This window comes from Carassius carassius, chromosome 48, assembly GCF_963082965.1.
Source record: "Carassius carassius chromosome 48, fCarCar2.1, whole genome shotgun sequence".
Lineage (NCBI taxonomy): Eukaryota > Metazoa > Chordata > Actinopteri > Cypriniformes > Cyprinidae > Carassius > Carassius carassius.
The window spans coordinates 18,341,648-18,357,870 of record NC_081802.1 but is presented as its reverse complement, the minus strand read 5'-3'; the positions used below and the strand labels follow the sequence as shown (position 1 = coordinate 18,357,870).

The 16,223-nt window shown below is 38.6% G+C and overlaps 2 protein-coding genes across 4 annotated transcripts in view; one reads left to right on the top strand and one right to left on the bottom strand.

Moving 5' to 3' along the window:
• The window catches only part of LOC132131106 (E3 ubiquitin-protein ligase RNF123-like), a 123,409-nt gene that overhangs the window by 72,206 nt on the left and 34,980 nt on the right, over positions 1 to 16,223 (top strand). The window lies entirely within an intron of this gene.
• Positions 988 to 15,288, bottom strand: LOC132131105 (amphoterin-induced protein 3-like). Of its 3 annotated transcripts, XM_059543044.1 has the most exons (3): positions 14,520 to 15,288; positions 12,987 to 14,306; positions 988 to 1,492 (listed from the first exon to the last, which is right to left on the bottom strand). In XM_059543044.1, exons 2-3 carry the CDS (start codon positions 14,268 to 14,270, stop codon positions 1,415 to 1,417), a joined length of 1,362 nt encoding a protein of 453 aa, XP_059399027.1. In that variant the 5' UTR covers positions 14,271 to 14,306; positions 14,520 to 15,288; the 3' UTR covers positions 988 to 1,414. The 3 variants fall into 3 exon arrangements, with proteins under 3 accessions (XP_059399027.1, XP_059399025.1, XP_059399026.1); XM_059543042.1 differs by lacking the exon at positions 988 to 1,492 and having other exon boundaries at positions 11,977 to 14,306; XM_059543043.1 differs by lacking the exon at positions 988 to 1,492 and having other exon boundaries at positions 11,977 to 14,301.

Here is a 16,223-nt window from a genome sequence, read left to right as displayed (position 1 = left end):
ATTCACTCATTCATTCATTTATCCATACATACACTCATTCATTCATTCATTCATTCATTCATTCATACATTCACTCATTCAGTCATACATTCATTCATACATACACTCACTCATTCATTCATTCCTTCATACACTAACTCATTCATTCATTCATTCTTAGGTTAAGATATAGTGTAAAATATGAGTGTATTTATAGTGATATTTTACTGTTGTACTATAATTTTTATACTCCATTTTTTTATTTTCCAGTGACAGTATTTTACAATTATTATTATTATTATTATTGTTATTATCTTATAGACATATTGAAGGGGTCAAAAGAGTGAGCATGTGGCCCTGTTATTTTAGTATCATTGAGCTTTTATTAATAATTTAAATTACTTAAATTAATTTAAATATTAAATTACTTATTGTGTTGTAAGTTTTAATTTTAATATTAGTTAAAGTTGAATCATTTTGTTGTAAGCTTTTGTAATTTGTAGTAGTTATTTTTTATATGCCTTATGTTTAAATATATATTTTTAATTTTAGTACATCAAGTTCATCAAAATTAAAATGAGCAATGTTGCTTTCTCAACTTGTGAAAAAAAAAGTTTATTTAAATATTTATCTATATTAGCACTGATATGGCCTATTGAAAACTCAAGTGAAAGAGATCACTATCTCTCTCTCTCTCTCTCTCTCTATATATATATATATATTATTTTTATATATATTATATATATATATATATATATATATATATATATATATATATATATATATATATATATATATCTCAGAAAGACACATTATTTCAATATTTGTTTTCTGTGCAGGCCTAATTAGGACTGAGCGTTAGACTAAGAAAACATTTGTTGTTGTTTGTTTTCAGATATCAAAGTCTGGCCTTTCATAGCTATGCAAAAGTCGTTAATGACTAGTGCATGCAAATATTGAGAAAAGACAAACTGCGAGTTTGTTCTTCTTTATTGAATTTTATTTATTTTAAGTCTCAAGTCAGTGCCATGCTGTTCTGTCATTCCCAAAATGCATCATTACAGATTGCATTCAGTCAGAATACCATCTTAACATTTCAGGAAGAGGGAGGGATTCATATTTTGTCATTTAGTCTACATCCTCTCATTCATTATTGCTTTACACAGGAAATAAAGAAAGATAGATGTGGCATTTACAAACGCAATTTTCCAAGCAGAAGCTGTAAACATCACTGTCTTTCATTGAATTATCCGCATTGTTTTCTTTCCCCTCGCTGATACACAGTGCGTGGGCAGAGTTTTTCGGAAACATCCTGTGAATTTCTGTTTTGTAAGAAGAAATCTTATTGTGAGACTTGTAAGACTGAAGTTGTATGGCTTCTTGCAGTGAAAAGGAGGTTACGGCTCGAGATGTGTTTGTCATCTTATCGGTGAGATCATTGTGGAGATGCATGAGTGGTCCAGATGTCAGGGGCAAGAGGCTGCTGTGTGACCGCTGGGCTGGATTGACACATCTTAAGAGAAGAAAAGATAGCAGAGAGAATCAGAATGGAGAGTGTGTCTCAGGCAAAAGCAATCTATTCAGGATTTTCTCAATATTGTACCTCTGACATTTGATACGTCCTACAGAAAGCCTGAAGATGGGATTTGTGCAATCGATTACTAAAACAATAGTTCACCTAAAAATCAAAAACGTCATGGAGAAGCCATGTCCATCAAGTTTTGTTGAACACAAAAGAGAACCGTCTAATGAATAGCAGTTTACATTTTATTATATAGTTGTTTTTTGTCCAAAAAGTTCTTAATTATCCATCTACATTCACTTTTATTGAATGGAAAAGAGCAGCTCAGACTTTCTACGAAACTTCTTCCGTGTTCCACAGATCCAACGGAAATCCTTTGTTGCATATTCCTGTAAAGTTCATCTCCTTCGCCTCATTTATCACACTGGCATCTGTCTTACCAAGGACATTTCATCCCTGTCGCTCTGTCATGCTGCATGTGTGTATTTGCACCCATCTGACCGGCTCTGGCAGGAACGACAGAGCCTTTCTCACTCGTCTGAAATGACATGACTATCCCTTGAGGTGTGATGGCCAGCGTCCATGTAAGCAAAAATAAAGGGTTTTCACAGTGATACCGCAGAAGGACAAGCTTGGAACCCCCAAATAAACTTTGGCACTTAAAAGAACCATTCTTTCTCAGTGTAAAGGACATTTAAAAAGTAATCCATGGAACCATCAATGCCAATAAAGAATCTTTATTTTTAAGAGTGTACCATTCCAGCCTATACCAATTTTCAACATCAAAGAGCAAGACTTAGCCAGTTGTACAATTATTGCCATTTATGTCCTTGATAAACCAAATATGATGAAGCAGTCATGAAATAGAAGTGACAGATTGATTTGAAACATTAGTTATGGATATTTTATGAAGAAATGTTGAGGTAGAGCAGAAGGCAAGGCCTTTACTAGAGAGAAAATGGGTGAATGAATTCCCCTGGAATCCAAAACCTATATTTGGCGCGTTTGTTTTCACTCACTGTTCAATTCTGAACCTCAAATCACTCAACTCGCAGTTCGCAGGCCTGTCAAAGCTGCAAGAACACGTGTCCCCTTCTCACAAGCTCTGTGTGACTCATGGGCGCAAGCGTAGAATATTAGCTCTTGCTTTTTTTCCCCCCAGTATTGCTTAAAAATAAGAAATCTTGATGCCGTGTGGTGTTATTAGACAGTTATGCAGAGAAGAAACGAGTGTTTTTGTAATAGGCTGAGGTGGCAGTGTTGTTCTGTGAGACTCCACACCACAGGTGGTCGACGCTCCCCATCAGTAAATACTGGTTTAGTGCAGCCATTACGAAAGCTGCCAAATGGAGCTCTCGAATTGCAGAATCGCTCCCTAGTCGAAGCATTTGCAGAGTGAAATGTGTTTTAATGTTATTAAAGTTCTCATCCAGCTATTTAATGTACTTTGAGTTTTTTTGCATGCTTGTGTTTTTTTTTTTTTCCTGGTCAAGGTATTTTCATAGATCTATGAACTAGGGTTGCAAACCAGGAATATTACCAAAAAAAACTTGGGAGAGTGTCCAAAAAATATTGGAAAGTTTCCAATATTTCTGGAATATTTCTGAAATGTACTGGAAAATGTCCACCCTTTTGCAACCCTGTTAACTCAAAAGCCTCATTTGTAATTTAGTTGTTGCAGCGTTTGCATTTCACGTGTTGATTGTGCCACTTTCATCCTGCAGTCGTTCTTTCTCACCCTTTCCCTGTGAAACTGAACTGTAACACACACAGGTTCTGATGTGTTTCTCTGTTTGAAACTTGGTGGCAGTAAGTTGTTGTGAACCGAATCCTCAGCCTGCAGTGCATCAGGAAGGTTTTTCCAAATGGCTGTTGTGCTGTTTGGCTACAGCACTGCTCCATGAATCTTTGCAGCATCATTCATCAGGCATTTATAATATTTTGTCTCTCATGGGACTTGTTTTCCATTGTGATATATCGGTACTAATATGGTGAAAGTCTTTGAACATGATGTTTAATAGGTTGTCTGCTCTGTACAGCACTAATAGTGGTAAGTCATCGTAAGCCTGCCCTGGACGGCTTCATCAAATACCAGCAGAGCGGCTAACTGCCAGCTCATTAACAATGCCTGTTAATTAACTTAAGGGGACTCCAGGCTCGGAGTTCATGTCTAAACATCCTGTTAGGTTTAGAGAGTTGAAAAGGATACGCTCGCACACACATCTCACAGGGGAAGTCCTTAATGGTAGCACTGTCGATACCCATAGCTAAACCAGTTTAAAGTCTTATGAAGAAAATGAATGAGAAAAATACTACAAAAGCTGGACTTTCTCTGTTTTGCTGTTCTGCAACACAGTTTTTACGGCCGATACCAAATTCTCGGGCAGTTTTCCTTGAAAATTGTAATGGTTAATTTCATTGTATGTGTGTGTTTCAATAGTAATGTGCATTTGAGAAGGCTGACCTGCAAGGGTTGGTGCCACTTTGACGTGGTCCCTGACACCCAGTACTTTCCACTTTCTCCATTGTGGTTTGATTTCCACTTTAAATGAATCTAGGCCAATGCCGTATTTCCGTCATATTGATATTGTTTGAATACACTTTCTGAGCTTTATAAACTACCAACATGACCTAGTCACAAACGTTGTAGTGCAATTTGCCATCCCCTGATTTTATTTTTAGCTTTGTGATGAATAGGTTTCAGATTGTTGGGCTTTTTTAAATGCTGAAGTCAGAGGGATGTCCTACATTTTTAATGAAGGCTGCCGGACCGTTACTCTAAAGTGTGGCTCTGTTAGCTTTCCCTCAGTGATGTAAGGAATTAGGATGTTAATAAATGTGACTCCTGAATGTATATCAAAGTCAAGCTTTCTTTCTTTCTTGACCATGAAGAAGCAAAGCAAAATTTTCAGGAAATAACAGCTTAAATTTTAGCATATAACATGTTGGGTGGACCAATTTTGAGATATTTATGATGCATCCACTGTTTACCACTGCAAATTTACACAGGCCAAATGCAGTCATTTCAATAGTCCTAGTAAACGGGAATTTCATGAATGCAAAAGATTTCTCCATGCAGATTTCAAAGTTGCAACATAGGATTTGCTGCATTGACCAACAGAGAGCTGTTTGATTTGAAGGTGCCTTCTGCGTGAGCTGTGCTTCATGCATGGCTTCACTTTTAACATTTGTCCTAGACATTTAACAAAAAATTCACTAATAAGATGCACAATAAACAGGAATGTGAGGTGGCTCTGCTTCATGTATTATATATTTGATGCACATTTTATGATTGGGGTTTAATTGGTATTTTAATGGTTTAGTACTGTTTTTTTAATGCTGTGATAAAAAAAAAAACACACCTCAACAAAACTGCTTTTTTTCTTATAGTAGAATTAATCACATATTTCATTTCACCTGCACAGTTTCCAGAATGAAAGAACAACCAAATGATGAATAACACAAGTGATGGATTCATCTCAGATGTAGATTACAGCTAAATCTATCTAGACAGTATTTGTAGGAGGCAAATCTCGGCTCTTTATTTGTCTGGTGTGCTTGCAAGGTTCATCAGAACTGTAAATATTCTTGATTGATAAGCGCTCTAAATTAGTTTGATGGTAATCGAAGGACTGTTGTGGAGCTGTGCTGAAATGGATGGGCCAGAACTGCAGGAAATGAAGGATGCCGTAAAGGAGGGTGATTTATCTGTCATTCTTCTTGCTATTCATCATAATTGTTAAGGTTACAAATAATATATTTCATTATCTCAAATGCATTTTTTTTATTATGCTTCCAGTTCATGGAATAGAGTCAAGTTAATCAATTACGCGTTCCTCATTTACATGTTCACAGGCTGTTGGGCAAAACTGTTGGATTTATCCTGCTGAGCTTTAATGGTGGAAATCTTGCGGAGAAGCCAGGAAATGAAAATCGAGCTGATTGGTTTGCGTTATGGGAGACTAAAGCATTGTGTTTATTTTCAGTGTAGCGCTGGTGAAGGCCTTTCTGCAATAAATTGTCTGAAAGAAGTGAATTAAAAAGAAAATATCCATTTTCAGTTAATGACTAAGCTGTGATGGACTGTTCACGCTAAGTGCAATGGGACTAACAGAAAGAAGGCTATAAAATACCAATGAGCCAAATGCTCATAATTTTAGGAGGGAAAAACCATTTATAAAATGTATAATGCATAAAATTCATATTTAATATTTTTTTATTTATCTAAGCTAATTAATGCAATTTATCATATTTTTATAATTACATGCATTTATTTAATTTTGATAGCCCTAATTGTTTCATCTTAAAAATTTGAATTCTTTCACTTCTCAAAATTTAGATTTGGTATGATAAAGCGTTTTTACTTATATTGTGGTTTTGTAACAATATATAGTCTGTTACGAGAGCGCTGCTAATGTGGACCAATAAGCTTTGTGTCTTATAGCAGCAATGGTAAAGAGAAAATATCATGGCTCAAACAAAAGCCCATATTGTTCTTCCCACTCAGGCATCTGAAGCTCAGTATGGTGCATGAGTATGAACATTTTTAGACCATTTTTTTTTACAGCTCAGCAGATGTTATGATTATAGGATTTCCTTTTATGCATTCATTCACCTGCAGTATAGAATGATGTCCTGGCTTGTGGTTGATAGGTCCGTACTGTGAATATGTGCATTATAAACACCCTTGTTAATGCATTTTCACAGAAAGAACATTGTATTTTAGTTTGTGTATGTACACTGTGTCTCTTGTTATGTTGCTTGACATATCATTATCACTTTTAACATTGATTCATCATCAATGTAAGATTTTAGTCAGACCCTGTGTCTTATTTGATCTTATTTTCCTAATAATGGACTAATTACACATGCACATGAAACTGATATCGAAAAAGCACTCTTACACACAAACCTTGGGTTTCAGTTAGCCCCAGGCTCATGTGAGGTTTTCCTGTGCTTTTTTTTTGTGGGGGCTGTCACAGTTTTGACATATTGTTCTTTGAATTTATTGATCCTGTGTGATAAATAAAACACTAATGAGGTGGACCACACACAGCTCAGAGGCAGCAACTGCACCCTACTGCGTGAAGTCCCTTAACAAGAGCTGCATGGAAAGACACATACCCAGCAGAACATGCATTCCGGGTGGTGACGTTTGTTGAATGTGGTATATCTGAGCATATGAATATCGTAAGGCATTACAAGTCTTTGAAATATTAAGCTTTAGGGAAGGTGGGGGTAAGATGTGCCAGTGAGGCAGATTCTGTACAGTTTTAGTCCTGTGAATATTTATTTAGAAATTGGTTTTCAGATTCAGGTGATTAAGAAAGGCATATGAGTTTTATTCCTAAGAATATGTATTAAACATGTTGAATCCCCATTATGTAAAACTTTGTAAAGTTGTCTAGATAAAGATAAGCCATGAAATGTTCAAGCTTTGCATCTTTATACATTTTTATTTTGTGCCTTATTGCCATATTGATGAATATTAAAATGTGAATATTTTGCATCAAAATAGACTTATATACTTAAGTATATAGGATTGTAAATTGTTTATATGGATAATTATTCTGTTTTACATTTCTTTATTTACTTCACTCAGTATTTACTAGGGCTGCACGATTTGGGGAAAATGTCATATTGCGATTATTGAGGTCAATATTGCGATATGCGATTGCGATTATAATAAATTGTATCATGAGTCAACTTGATGGGTTTTAAAGGAAAATGCACACACAGATTAGTGATAATGCTAAAATGTGTATTTGTAAAACTAGAAATGTTTTCAAAATAAATAAAAAAATGAACATTTGCATTTATGTAAACTTATTTTCTCAAAAGTAAAGCTAAATAAATAAGACAAATAAAAACATACACATTTTCACAAAAATAAGATTTTTTTAACATTTTTGTCCAAACAAACATGGATGGACATTTACTCAGGATGTAACATATACTCTCTGTATACACGGTTGAAAACCCAAACCACTAAATCTTAAATGACCAACAGGTACTTCCAAATCCTCTTTCTAAACAGTTAGGCTAATCTTATCGCATTAGAGGTTCTTTGACAAAAACACAAGCATATCGACTTTCTCTGGTTTCAGACAGGAGCGATGATTTGACACAACATTGCCACTAGCACTAAAAGCTCTCTCTGATGCAGAGCTTGTTGCTTGTATGCCCAGATATTTCTGTGCTAGTTTGCATAGCCTAGGGAAGCTGACTTTGTGTGTCTTCCACCATTTCAGTGGATCTTCTCCATGGTCTACACATGGCATGTAAATGTAAACATTGATTTCAGAGGCCACTGCTTCTCTTAACTGTGCCATGGAATCGAATGTGGACAGTGGTGCTCTTGGTGCTGTGCATGTGGTTTCCTTAAAGAAACTGGCCAGAGTTTTCTTCTTGGCTTTAGCAGCAGGTGGACTTTCCACATCTTTGCTATTCTCCATCACTGCAGGGCTTTGGGCTACATACTGCTGGCCGTGAATTTCCTGAAACAATAAACAATGCACATGTTTTAGAAATTTGTTACATTGAATAATTTTTTACCAGTAAACTCTGTAGTTTCACTCACGATCAACTCGGATATGGCTCGTTCCTTTAAGGTCTGGGTCTCTTCTTCGGAGATGTGTTGTGTTCTGAACCTTGGGTCTAGGAAAGTGGTGAAGTTTAGCAAGTCCTGAATGCCTTCATATTTGCTGTTGAGGTAGCTAAGAATGTTGGATTTCAGTGACTTGGTCAGCTCAGTGTCTGCTTCGTCTTCAGCCAGCACTGAGGTGTTCAGAAGATGCAGCGCAGGTTTCACACAAGATATGCTCACATAACTTTCACCCGATAAGGCATCCGTGAAGTCCTGTAGAGGGCTGAGTGCCTTGTTTACAGATTCCAAGACCTCCAGGTCCTGCCAAGAAGGGAGTAGGTGTCGCACTTTGCGGTCTGCAGAGAGAACCTTGGACAATGCACTTTGCTGCTCCAGGACTCTTTCTATCATTTTCTGAGAGGAACCCCATCGTGTTGCGCAGTCTGTCACCATGGCATGCTCTGGGAGGTTGAGCTCTCGTTGTGCTTCCCTCAAGGCCACTCTTTTCTTCCAACTATGGGAGAAGTGGCCCACAATCTTCCTGCATATCCCAGTAGCTCTGTTAATGCATTGTGCATTCTTTTTCAGAGCATTTTCTGTGAATGATAGATGAAAAACATTTACTCACTACACATTGCAAAAACGTTTAATATTCACGTTCTGATTCCATGCCCAGTTCATATGAATAGCATAAAACACACACACACACACACACACACACACACACACTGCCCCTTTCCCTAAACCTACCCATCACAGGAGACATGCTGCATTTTTACATTTTTAATAAAACATAGTTTTTTATGTTTTTTAAGCTATTTGAACACCTTAAATTGTAATACCAGTGTAATACGCATGTTATTATACACAATTTGTATCCTCATATCACAAAAACAAGAGCACACACACACAGTTAATATTTGTACTAAATCATGTCACAACTCTAGGCCTAATTAATTATATTGGAGTAGTAGGCAAAAATGGCAATGGCAGATTTGTTCTTTACAATCATCCATCTTTTACAGAGTTATGTTTAATGCTAATTAATAGCCCTAAATGAAATGGGCCATCTTTTGTGACACACAGAATTTTACATTGTATTTCAAGTAATTTTATTTCATTAAATCAATGGTACAACTGCCCCTAACCCAAAGTTATTTGCTTATAAAAGTACAGTAGTTTAAAATATTTGCTTTAGTGTAATATAACGAAATATGAAAGCAATTTAACTTACCAATGGCCAAATGAAGTCTATGACCAAAACACTGGATTCTAGTCCACTGATTAAGCTCCACTGCTTTGACCATGTTAGTGCCGTTGTCTGTTGTTATGGCGACCTGACGCTCCTCGCAGAGGTCCCACGCAGCCAGTGCCTCTCTCAAGCCCAAGGCTATGTTTTCTCCTGTGTGGTCGGCGGGGAAATACGATGTTTGCAGGCAGCGGCTTTTCAATTCAAACTCCTCGTCGACAAAGTGTACAGTCAAGCTAATATACGGTTCACTTGTCCTGCTTGACCACAGGTCCGTAGTGGTTGAAAAGAACGTCACTGTAGCCATTTCCTTTTGAACTTCGTCACGGCGCGAGTTATAAAGTTTAGGGATCGCTATTTGAGAGAAATAGTTTCGAGAGGGCAGTTGGTACCTCTTGTCCAGTGTGTGGATCATTTTCTGAAACCCCACTTTATTAACGGCATGTATGGGCATCATGTCTTTTGCCAAACAGTGCGTTATGGAGTCAGTGATTTCTTTATGTCTAGCCGAAGACTTATCATATGGCGTGATGCTTGCAAACACATCTGTAATTTTGTTTTGTTTTGTTCGGGGAACAGCTTGTGCCTTGTTTCCTTCGGTTGTCTCTTTCACCGTCATGCATTCCTCATATTTTTCTCTGTGATGTTTCAGGTGCTGAAATAAATTTGTCGTATTGCCTCGTGATGTAGCAACTTTGATTTTGCAAATCTTGCACAGTACCTCTCTCTGCTCAGTGTCAGTAATCCGAAATCCAAAATACCGCCATATAACAGAGGTAGAGTAATTTTTAGGTACCAGATCAGTGCTGATCTCCTCGGCATCCATCTTCTCTCTGGTATTTTCGCGCTGCGCAGTGCGCGCGCACACACACACACACACACACACACACACACACACAAGTGACCACGCACGCGACACGGCACGAGACGCAACACGCCTTTACTGAGACTGTCAGATCAGATTTCGGCAAGGAAAATCGGCAAACTGTTCTCAGAAAGTTTGTCTTCACACACACTTATTTATTTTATCGCAACATTTTGCCGTCATATAATCGCAAAGGGCTGACATCGCGATTGCGATTGCGATGCGATTAATCGTGCAGCACTAGTATTTACCATCCCCCAGTTTGTTCCAAACCCATGTGACTGACTTTTTCTGCTAAACCTTAAAAAATATATATTTTGAAGAATATTGAACCCCTTTCATACTGCGATTCCGGAAAATACACGGGTAATGTGTCCGGGCAATTGTTCCCGGGTCGCTAGAATTTGCCCCTTTCACACTGCCATTGATTACACGGAATATGTGCGTGCATTCACACACACCTAAAGACACGTGACATCAGGGCGTGACGTGTAATGTATGAGTCGAAAGCGCTAGGCACGTTAACTTTCACTTAAACTGGCGAACGATCTTTCGCTTCAGCGTGGAAAGTGAGGAACTAACTGATCTCTGCTTTATTACAGTTTGCACATATTTTTTTCCGTTGCGAACATTGATCTGCCTTCAAAACACCCATTAAAAGAGTTGCGCGATAATGTGTGTCATCACTACGACACAGCTTTTACGCCATCAGTTCTGGCTTTTGTTCACACAGCGCTCGTTCCGGGACTGAACCTGTCAATGTTACTAGGTCCCCAAGCCGGGATCAATCCCAGGACGTGTTTGTGTTCACACAGAAGGTGATCCGGCAATGTTCTGGCAATTTTCCGGGACCAACATGCAGTTTGAAAGGGGATATGGTTAACAAACTGTTACCGTGACTTCCATTGTATGAAAAAAATAAAATACACGCTAAGACATTTCTCCAAATATCTTCATTAATGTTCCACATAATAAAGAAAGTCATACCATTTTGGAATAAAATGAGGAATGATAATCTTCTAGTGAACTATCCCTTTGAATATAAGTGCCACATCTTACCCCACTCTCTTCTACTCCAGAGCCTAGTTAAAAACTATGCATGCCGTGGATGTCAAAATGTATGTCCATGCAGATATGGTTAGAATTGTGGCACAAAACAGTGTGTTGTTGATGATGATGATGATGATGATTATGATAATGGTGGTTTTAGTGACAGAAGTACAATTTGGATGGAACACACTTATTAGTATGCAGTTATTCTGAGGAAGATTGGCTTCGGCTCAAGGGTAATGTACTGTGGTAAAATTCTTCCTTTACCCCATATGTTTTAATCTGTGGGTCACAGCAAATATCCAGATCATCACACAAACGTGATTAATCAGAATCTATCCCTTCACTGGGCCCTATGTTCCAGAGATAAAAAAAAGAGTATTAATGGTTTGTGTTGCAACTTCACTGGTCAGTAAAATTCATGTGTGCTGTTGTCAAAAAAATATGAGCATTTTTGAATGCCGTTGTCAAAAGCAAAAAATGATATTCATGAACATTTAGGTTTGTTCCCACATATCACACAGCTTCTGTAATGCTCTAGTTGACAGCTGCTTTTGATAATATGCTATTTTGTACAGTTGCACACAGTTTAGATTTACTCTTGAATAGAAAAGCAGGAACTTTAGGACACACATTCTATAGTTTTAATGTTCATCTTTGCTATAAAGACTTCAATTAAAAGTAAGAAGGCAGACATTTACCTTTAGGGTCGAAGCAAAAGGATTTATTAAGAAGCTGACAAAGTAAGGATTTGTGGAAGGTGAGGGGTGGGTAGCAAGGGGAAACATGGGATGCTTAGGGAGGGGCAAAAAGTACTTTTTCACAGATTCCATTTCATTAAAATTCATCAATTTCAAGTTATATTCGTACTAAGGATGAGGTGTGACCTCAGCGTGATATCCAAATTCATATGGGTTAGGAGCACCACTTTGCACAATTGCATGTGAATTTCTTTAAATAAGCAATCTCTACTTTTATAGATTCAGTTTCTCTGGCCAAAACCCTTACATTTAAAAAGTAGGCAATTAATTACTGCTACTAACCAATCACCAAATGAAACTCAGGGATACAAAGGACATCTAAAAAAAAATCTACATTCTAGTTATATCTGTAAAAAACTAGAAATCCATTATGCACTTGTCATTTTCCTCCATATCATTCATGCTATTTCTAGAGTAGAGTAGGGTTTATGCAGTATTCATTGGGTTATAGGCTCTAGACAAGGCATTCATAGCTATAAATCTATCAAGGCTCAAGCAGTGGTAAAGGGAAAGCTTTTTAGCCTTTTCAGCTTTAGTAGTTTCAAACCAATTCCTTCCTCTCGTAACGCCGTGGCTCAGTCAAGCCTTAAAGGTAATTCTTGGGAGCACTTGGCTCCAGCTTTTTGTCTTTTTGTTTTTATATCTTTCTTCTCTCTGATTGTATATGCTTTCCTGCTCTGTTCTGCTCACTGACATAGGCTTGCAAAGCCCTCTCCCTGATCTGTCCTGAGTAGCTGTGCAGTTGCAGACTGGCACGTTGAAGGACCCTTGTGCTCATTTTAGCAGGTCGTTGGGATGTCAGTAAGCATCCGCTATGGCACAATAGTGGTATCTGAAAAGATGGAAGTGACAGAGTCAGCATCGCTCCGTGTTACTGCCAGCTTGGGATGCTCAAGGGCCAGTGCTGCCCGCGGCCTCCCATTCTGTGCCTCCTTGATGGGTTCCAGAAAGACAACATGCTTGTTGTTACTGACCTTGCGGCCGGGACCCTCCGTAGTAGCAGGTGGCGTTGGTGTCAGAATAGACGACTGGGCACTGCATTCGTTCACAGGTCTTGGTATTGCTGGTAGACACCAGCAGCGACAGGGTGTCAAATAGAGGTACATAAGGACCAAAACGAGGCTGACAACGCAGCCCAGCAGGGTTGTAAAGCCAGTGTTAAAGGGCTCCTCTGGACTGCGTAGCTGCACGGTTACATTAACTTCAAGAGAATCATTGCGTGACTCCTGATGGTTATGGACCATGCACAAGTACACCCCAGAGTCGTTCTCTTTTGCCACCAAGATTTCCAAAGAACCATTTGAATACATTCTCAGTGTATTGCTATTACCAGGAGGAGCAATGTATTCCCTACTTGGGGATATCCACGAATAGTTGAGATGCTTTCCCTTTAAAGATGTTATACAGTCCAGCATCACTGATTCCCCAGCGTCTGCTTCCATGCTAACTCTCTTAGTTGGAAGTTTTATGATGCAGTTCTCAAAGTATCGTACATGCTTGAGAAAACGAACCATAGCACGTTGCTCGCCATGAAGCAAACACGTATGCTCTTCCCGAAAATCTGTTATTGAGGTAAAGCCTCTGTACTCCCATTGTTTAAACAGGCTGTACATGGAGCACTCGCAAATTAGGCTATTGTTGTGCAGGAACAACCCTTTCTGTACCTTTTCCTTTAGAGCTGCGATGTCTTTGACAGGAAGGTTGGGCATACGGTTCGAACTTAGATCCAGGGTAGTGAGATTGGGATGTTCTTGAATAGAAAAGAAGGGGAAATCTGTCAGTCTGTTATGGCTCAGGTAGGCCTTGTGTAGGTTACTCAAACCAATCAGGGCTTTGCTTTCTACCCTCACTATCTGGTTGTTGTAAAGGAGTAACTCCTTGATTCCTACTAACTCTAGAAAGTAGTGCTCCTCTATAATGTTCAGTTGATTGGAGGAAAGGTCCAGATGGCGTATGTTACTTGTATTCCGGAAGGTTCCAGGAGTGAGTCTGCTCAGCTGATTGTGGGCTAACCGTATGGTGTCAAGATTGGGCAGACCAGCGAAGCTACCCAGCTCAAGACGCTCTATGCGGTTGTGGTTGAAGTCCAGTGTTGCCACCATTCCAGGCAACTCTCCCGGGACTTGGTTGAGGCCGAGGTTGGTGCAGCTCAGGATATCGGATGCAATCAGGCAGCCAGAAGGGAGATTGGCTCTGACTAGCTGCAGCAGAAAAGAGCTCAGCATTAGGGGTGCGGCCCCACCCTGAGTGCACAGCATTGTGTCGTCAGTACGTCTTGGTTAGGTGTTCCTATCCTTAAAAATCGGACAGATGAGATCACAAGACGAGGAGAACAAAAAGACATCAGTTATTGAATACAGTGGATAGCTTGCTCAATAATTCTTGGCTCACTTGGCACTGTTCTGTCAGCCCAAAGTGTGAGAGTGCATCAATGCAAGGACTATTATTATTTAATCAACTTACAAAATTATAATCTTAGAAGTTGAAGATGATCATATCATCTTTACCTTAAGGTTGCCAGTAGTTACTCCAAATATCCCATCTCATAACTCTTGTTTGGCTGTTATTTGAATGTTAAGTGTGCTGCCTCAGATTTTAGTACATTCTCAGGTAGAGAGAATTGGAGGGGTGGTCATTCGATTCATCAAAGGGAAAGCAATTGTTTTTGTTCCATCCTCAAGGCTGAGCCCAATCCTTCTGTGCACCATCCTTTCTACAGTTGGTATTGTTTTGCATTACTGACCTCAGGGATAGAACAGAAGAGATCTTAATTCAAGAGTTAGCTCACTGCCGCAGGCTTGAGGATGTTTTTGAGAAAGTCAGCATCCTGTCCAGTTCAGTTAGTGTAATCTTGTCCTCAGCTGAGCAGCAGGCGCATAGCATGTCACATAGACCACACTAACCACAATAACAGTCCACAATACAAGCAATCTAATGTTCGATTTATCCCGAAGATACAGACACAGTTGTTTGTCAGTGTTGCTCCAGAACCCGGAGAAAGTATTCTTAAAATTTTAGACACATAGTTTGTCCGCTCATTTTGTTCAAATGCCATATAGGGCTACCAACTCTCGGTGACTTTTAAGCTTCCAGTGTCCACGTGGCATCTGGAGAAACTGGTGAAAATATTAAAGCACAAATAAAGATCATGCTTTTTGGTATCGCTTCCAGATTATTTTTTGTCCTTTCCTCCGATTTGCTCTCTGAATTGTACGGGTCTTCCTCCTTTTCCTCTCTGTCGCTCTCTCACTGAGATTGAGTGTGTACTACAATCCCTCTCCGTCTCTGTCTCTGTCTCTCTTCTCTCTGTGCTCTATAAACAGACAGGCATGGAGTTTCAGAGGAGGGGCACTCTGGAGGGGGGAGGGTTCTTCTGAGTACTGATTGGTTGAATTCAGAGATTATGAAAGGGAAGTGTTTTCCAGAGCCTCCCTTGATGGTGCAGTTTTTTCCCATTCCTCGTGTTTGTCCAATTATGCATTTGCCTTTACTGATAACTCTTAGGCACATTTTGTTTACTCTCTTTAGCTTTAATATGTCATCGACCTGTGTTAATGGGGATCTGAATAAACTTTAATTGTTTGGATTAAAATTCATATTAATCTGAATAGTGTATAATATTATAATTTATTATTTTTATTATTATTATTATTATTTTCATTTCTGAAAGCTGGTTTTGATTAGCTAATCATTTAAAGGTAAAGTGTCTAATTTTGGTTTCACTAGTAGTACCAAATGGAATTGCATTTAATTTTGCCATCTATTGCTTCTGCACACATCTACCACTGTTCTGTAAAGCAGAGGAAAAATAGAAATAAAATCACCACAATGACACCATATGACTTGGCTATATATACTTGTTCTGTATCCTGGGTGTTCAGAAGTCAAAAATAGTTGAAAATCTTTGTTGCACCAGGTTTTATGTCAGTGACACCAAAAATGGTTCTTGCATGTCTCATAACGAACATAAATGGCTAAGTTTGAATAATCTGGTTCATTGTGTATTCATTATGGTTGAGTGCACACTATAAACCTTGACATTACTCATCCTCATGAATTAAAGATAGTATGTGTGTCCGTGTCCTTGAAGTTTTTTTTTTTTTTTTTTTTCTGTACCTGTAGAGAATCTATGAATAAACATCTTTATCTTGCTTATAGCACACATTTTCTTGAATGTGTCTTAGCGTATCTGCCCTTTGGTTATAGTTGCA

Bases quoted from the DNA above. Each gene is read 5' to 3' on its own strand.
- LOC132131105 (XM_059543042.1), bottom strand. From the start codon at position 14,270: ATGCTGTGCACTCAGGGTGGGGCCGCACCCCTAATGCTGAGCTCTTTT.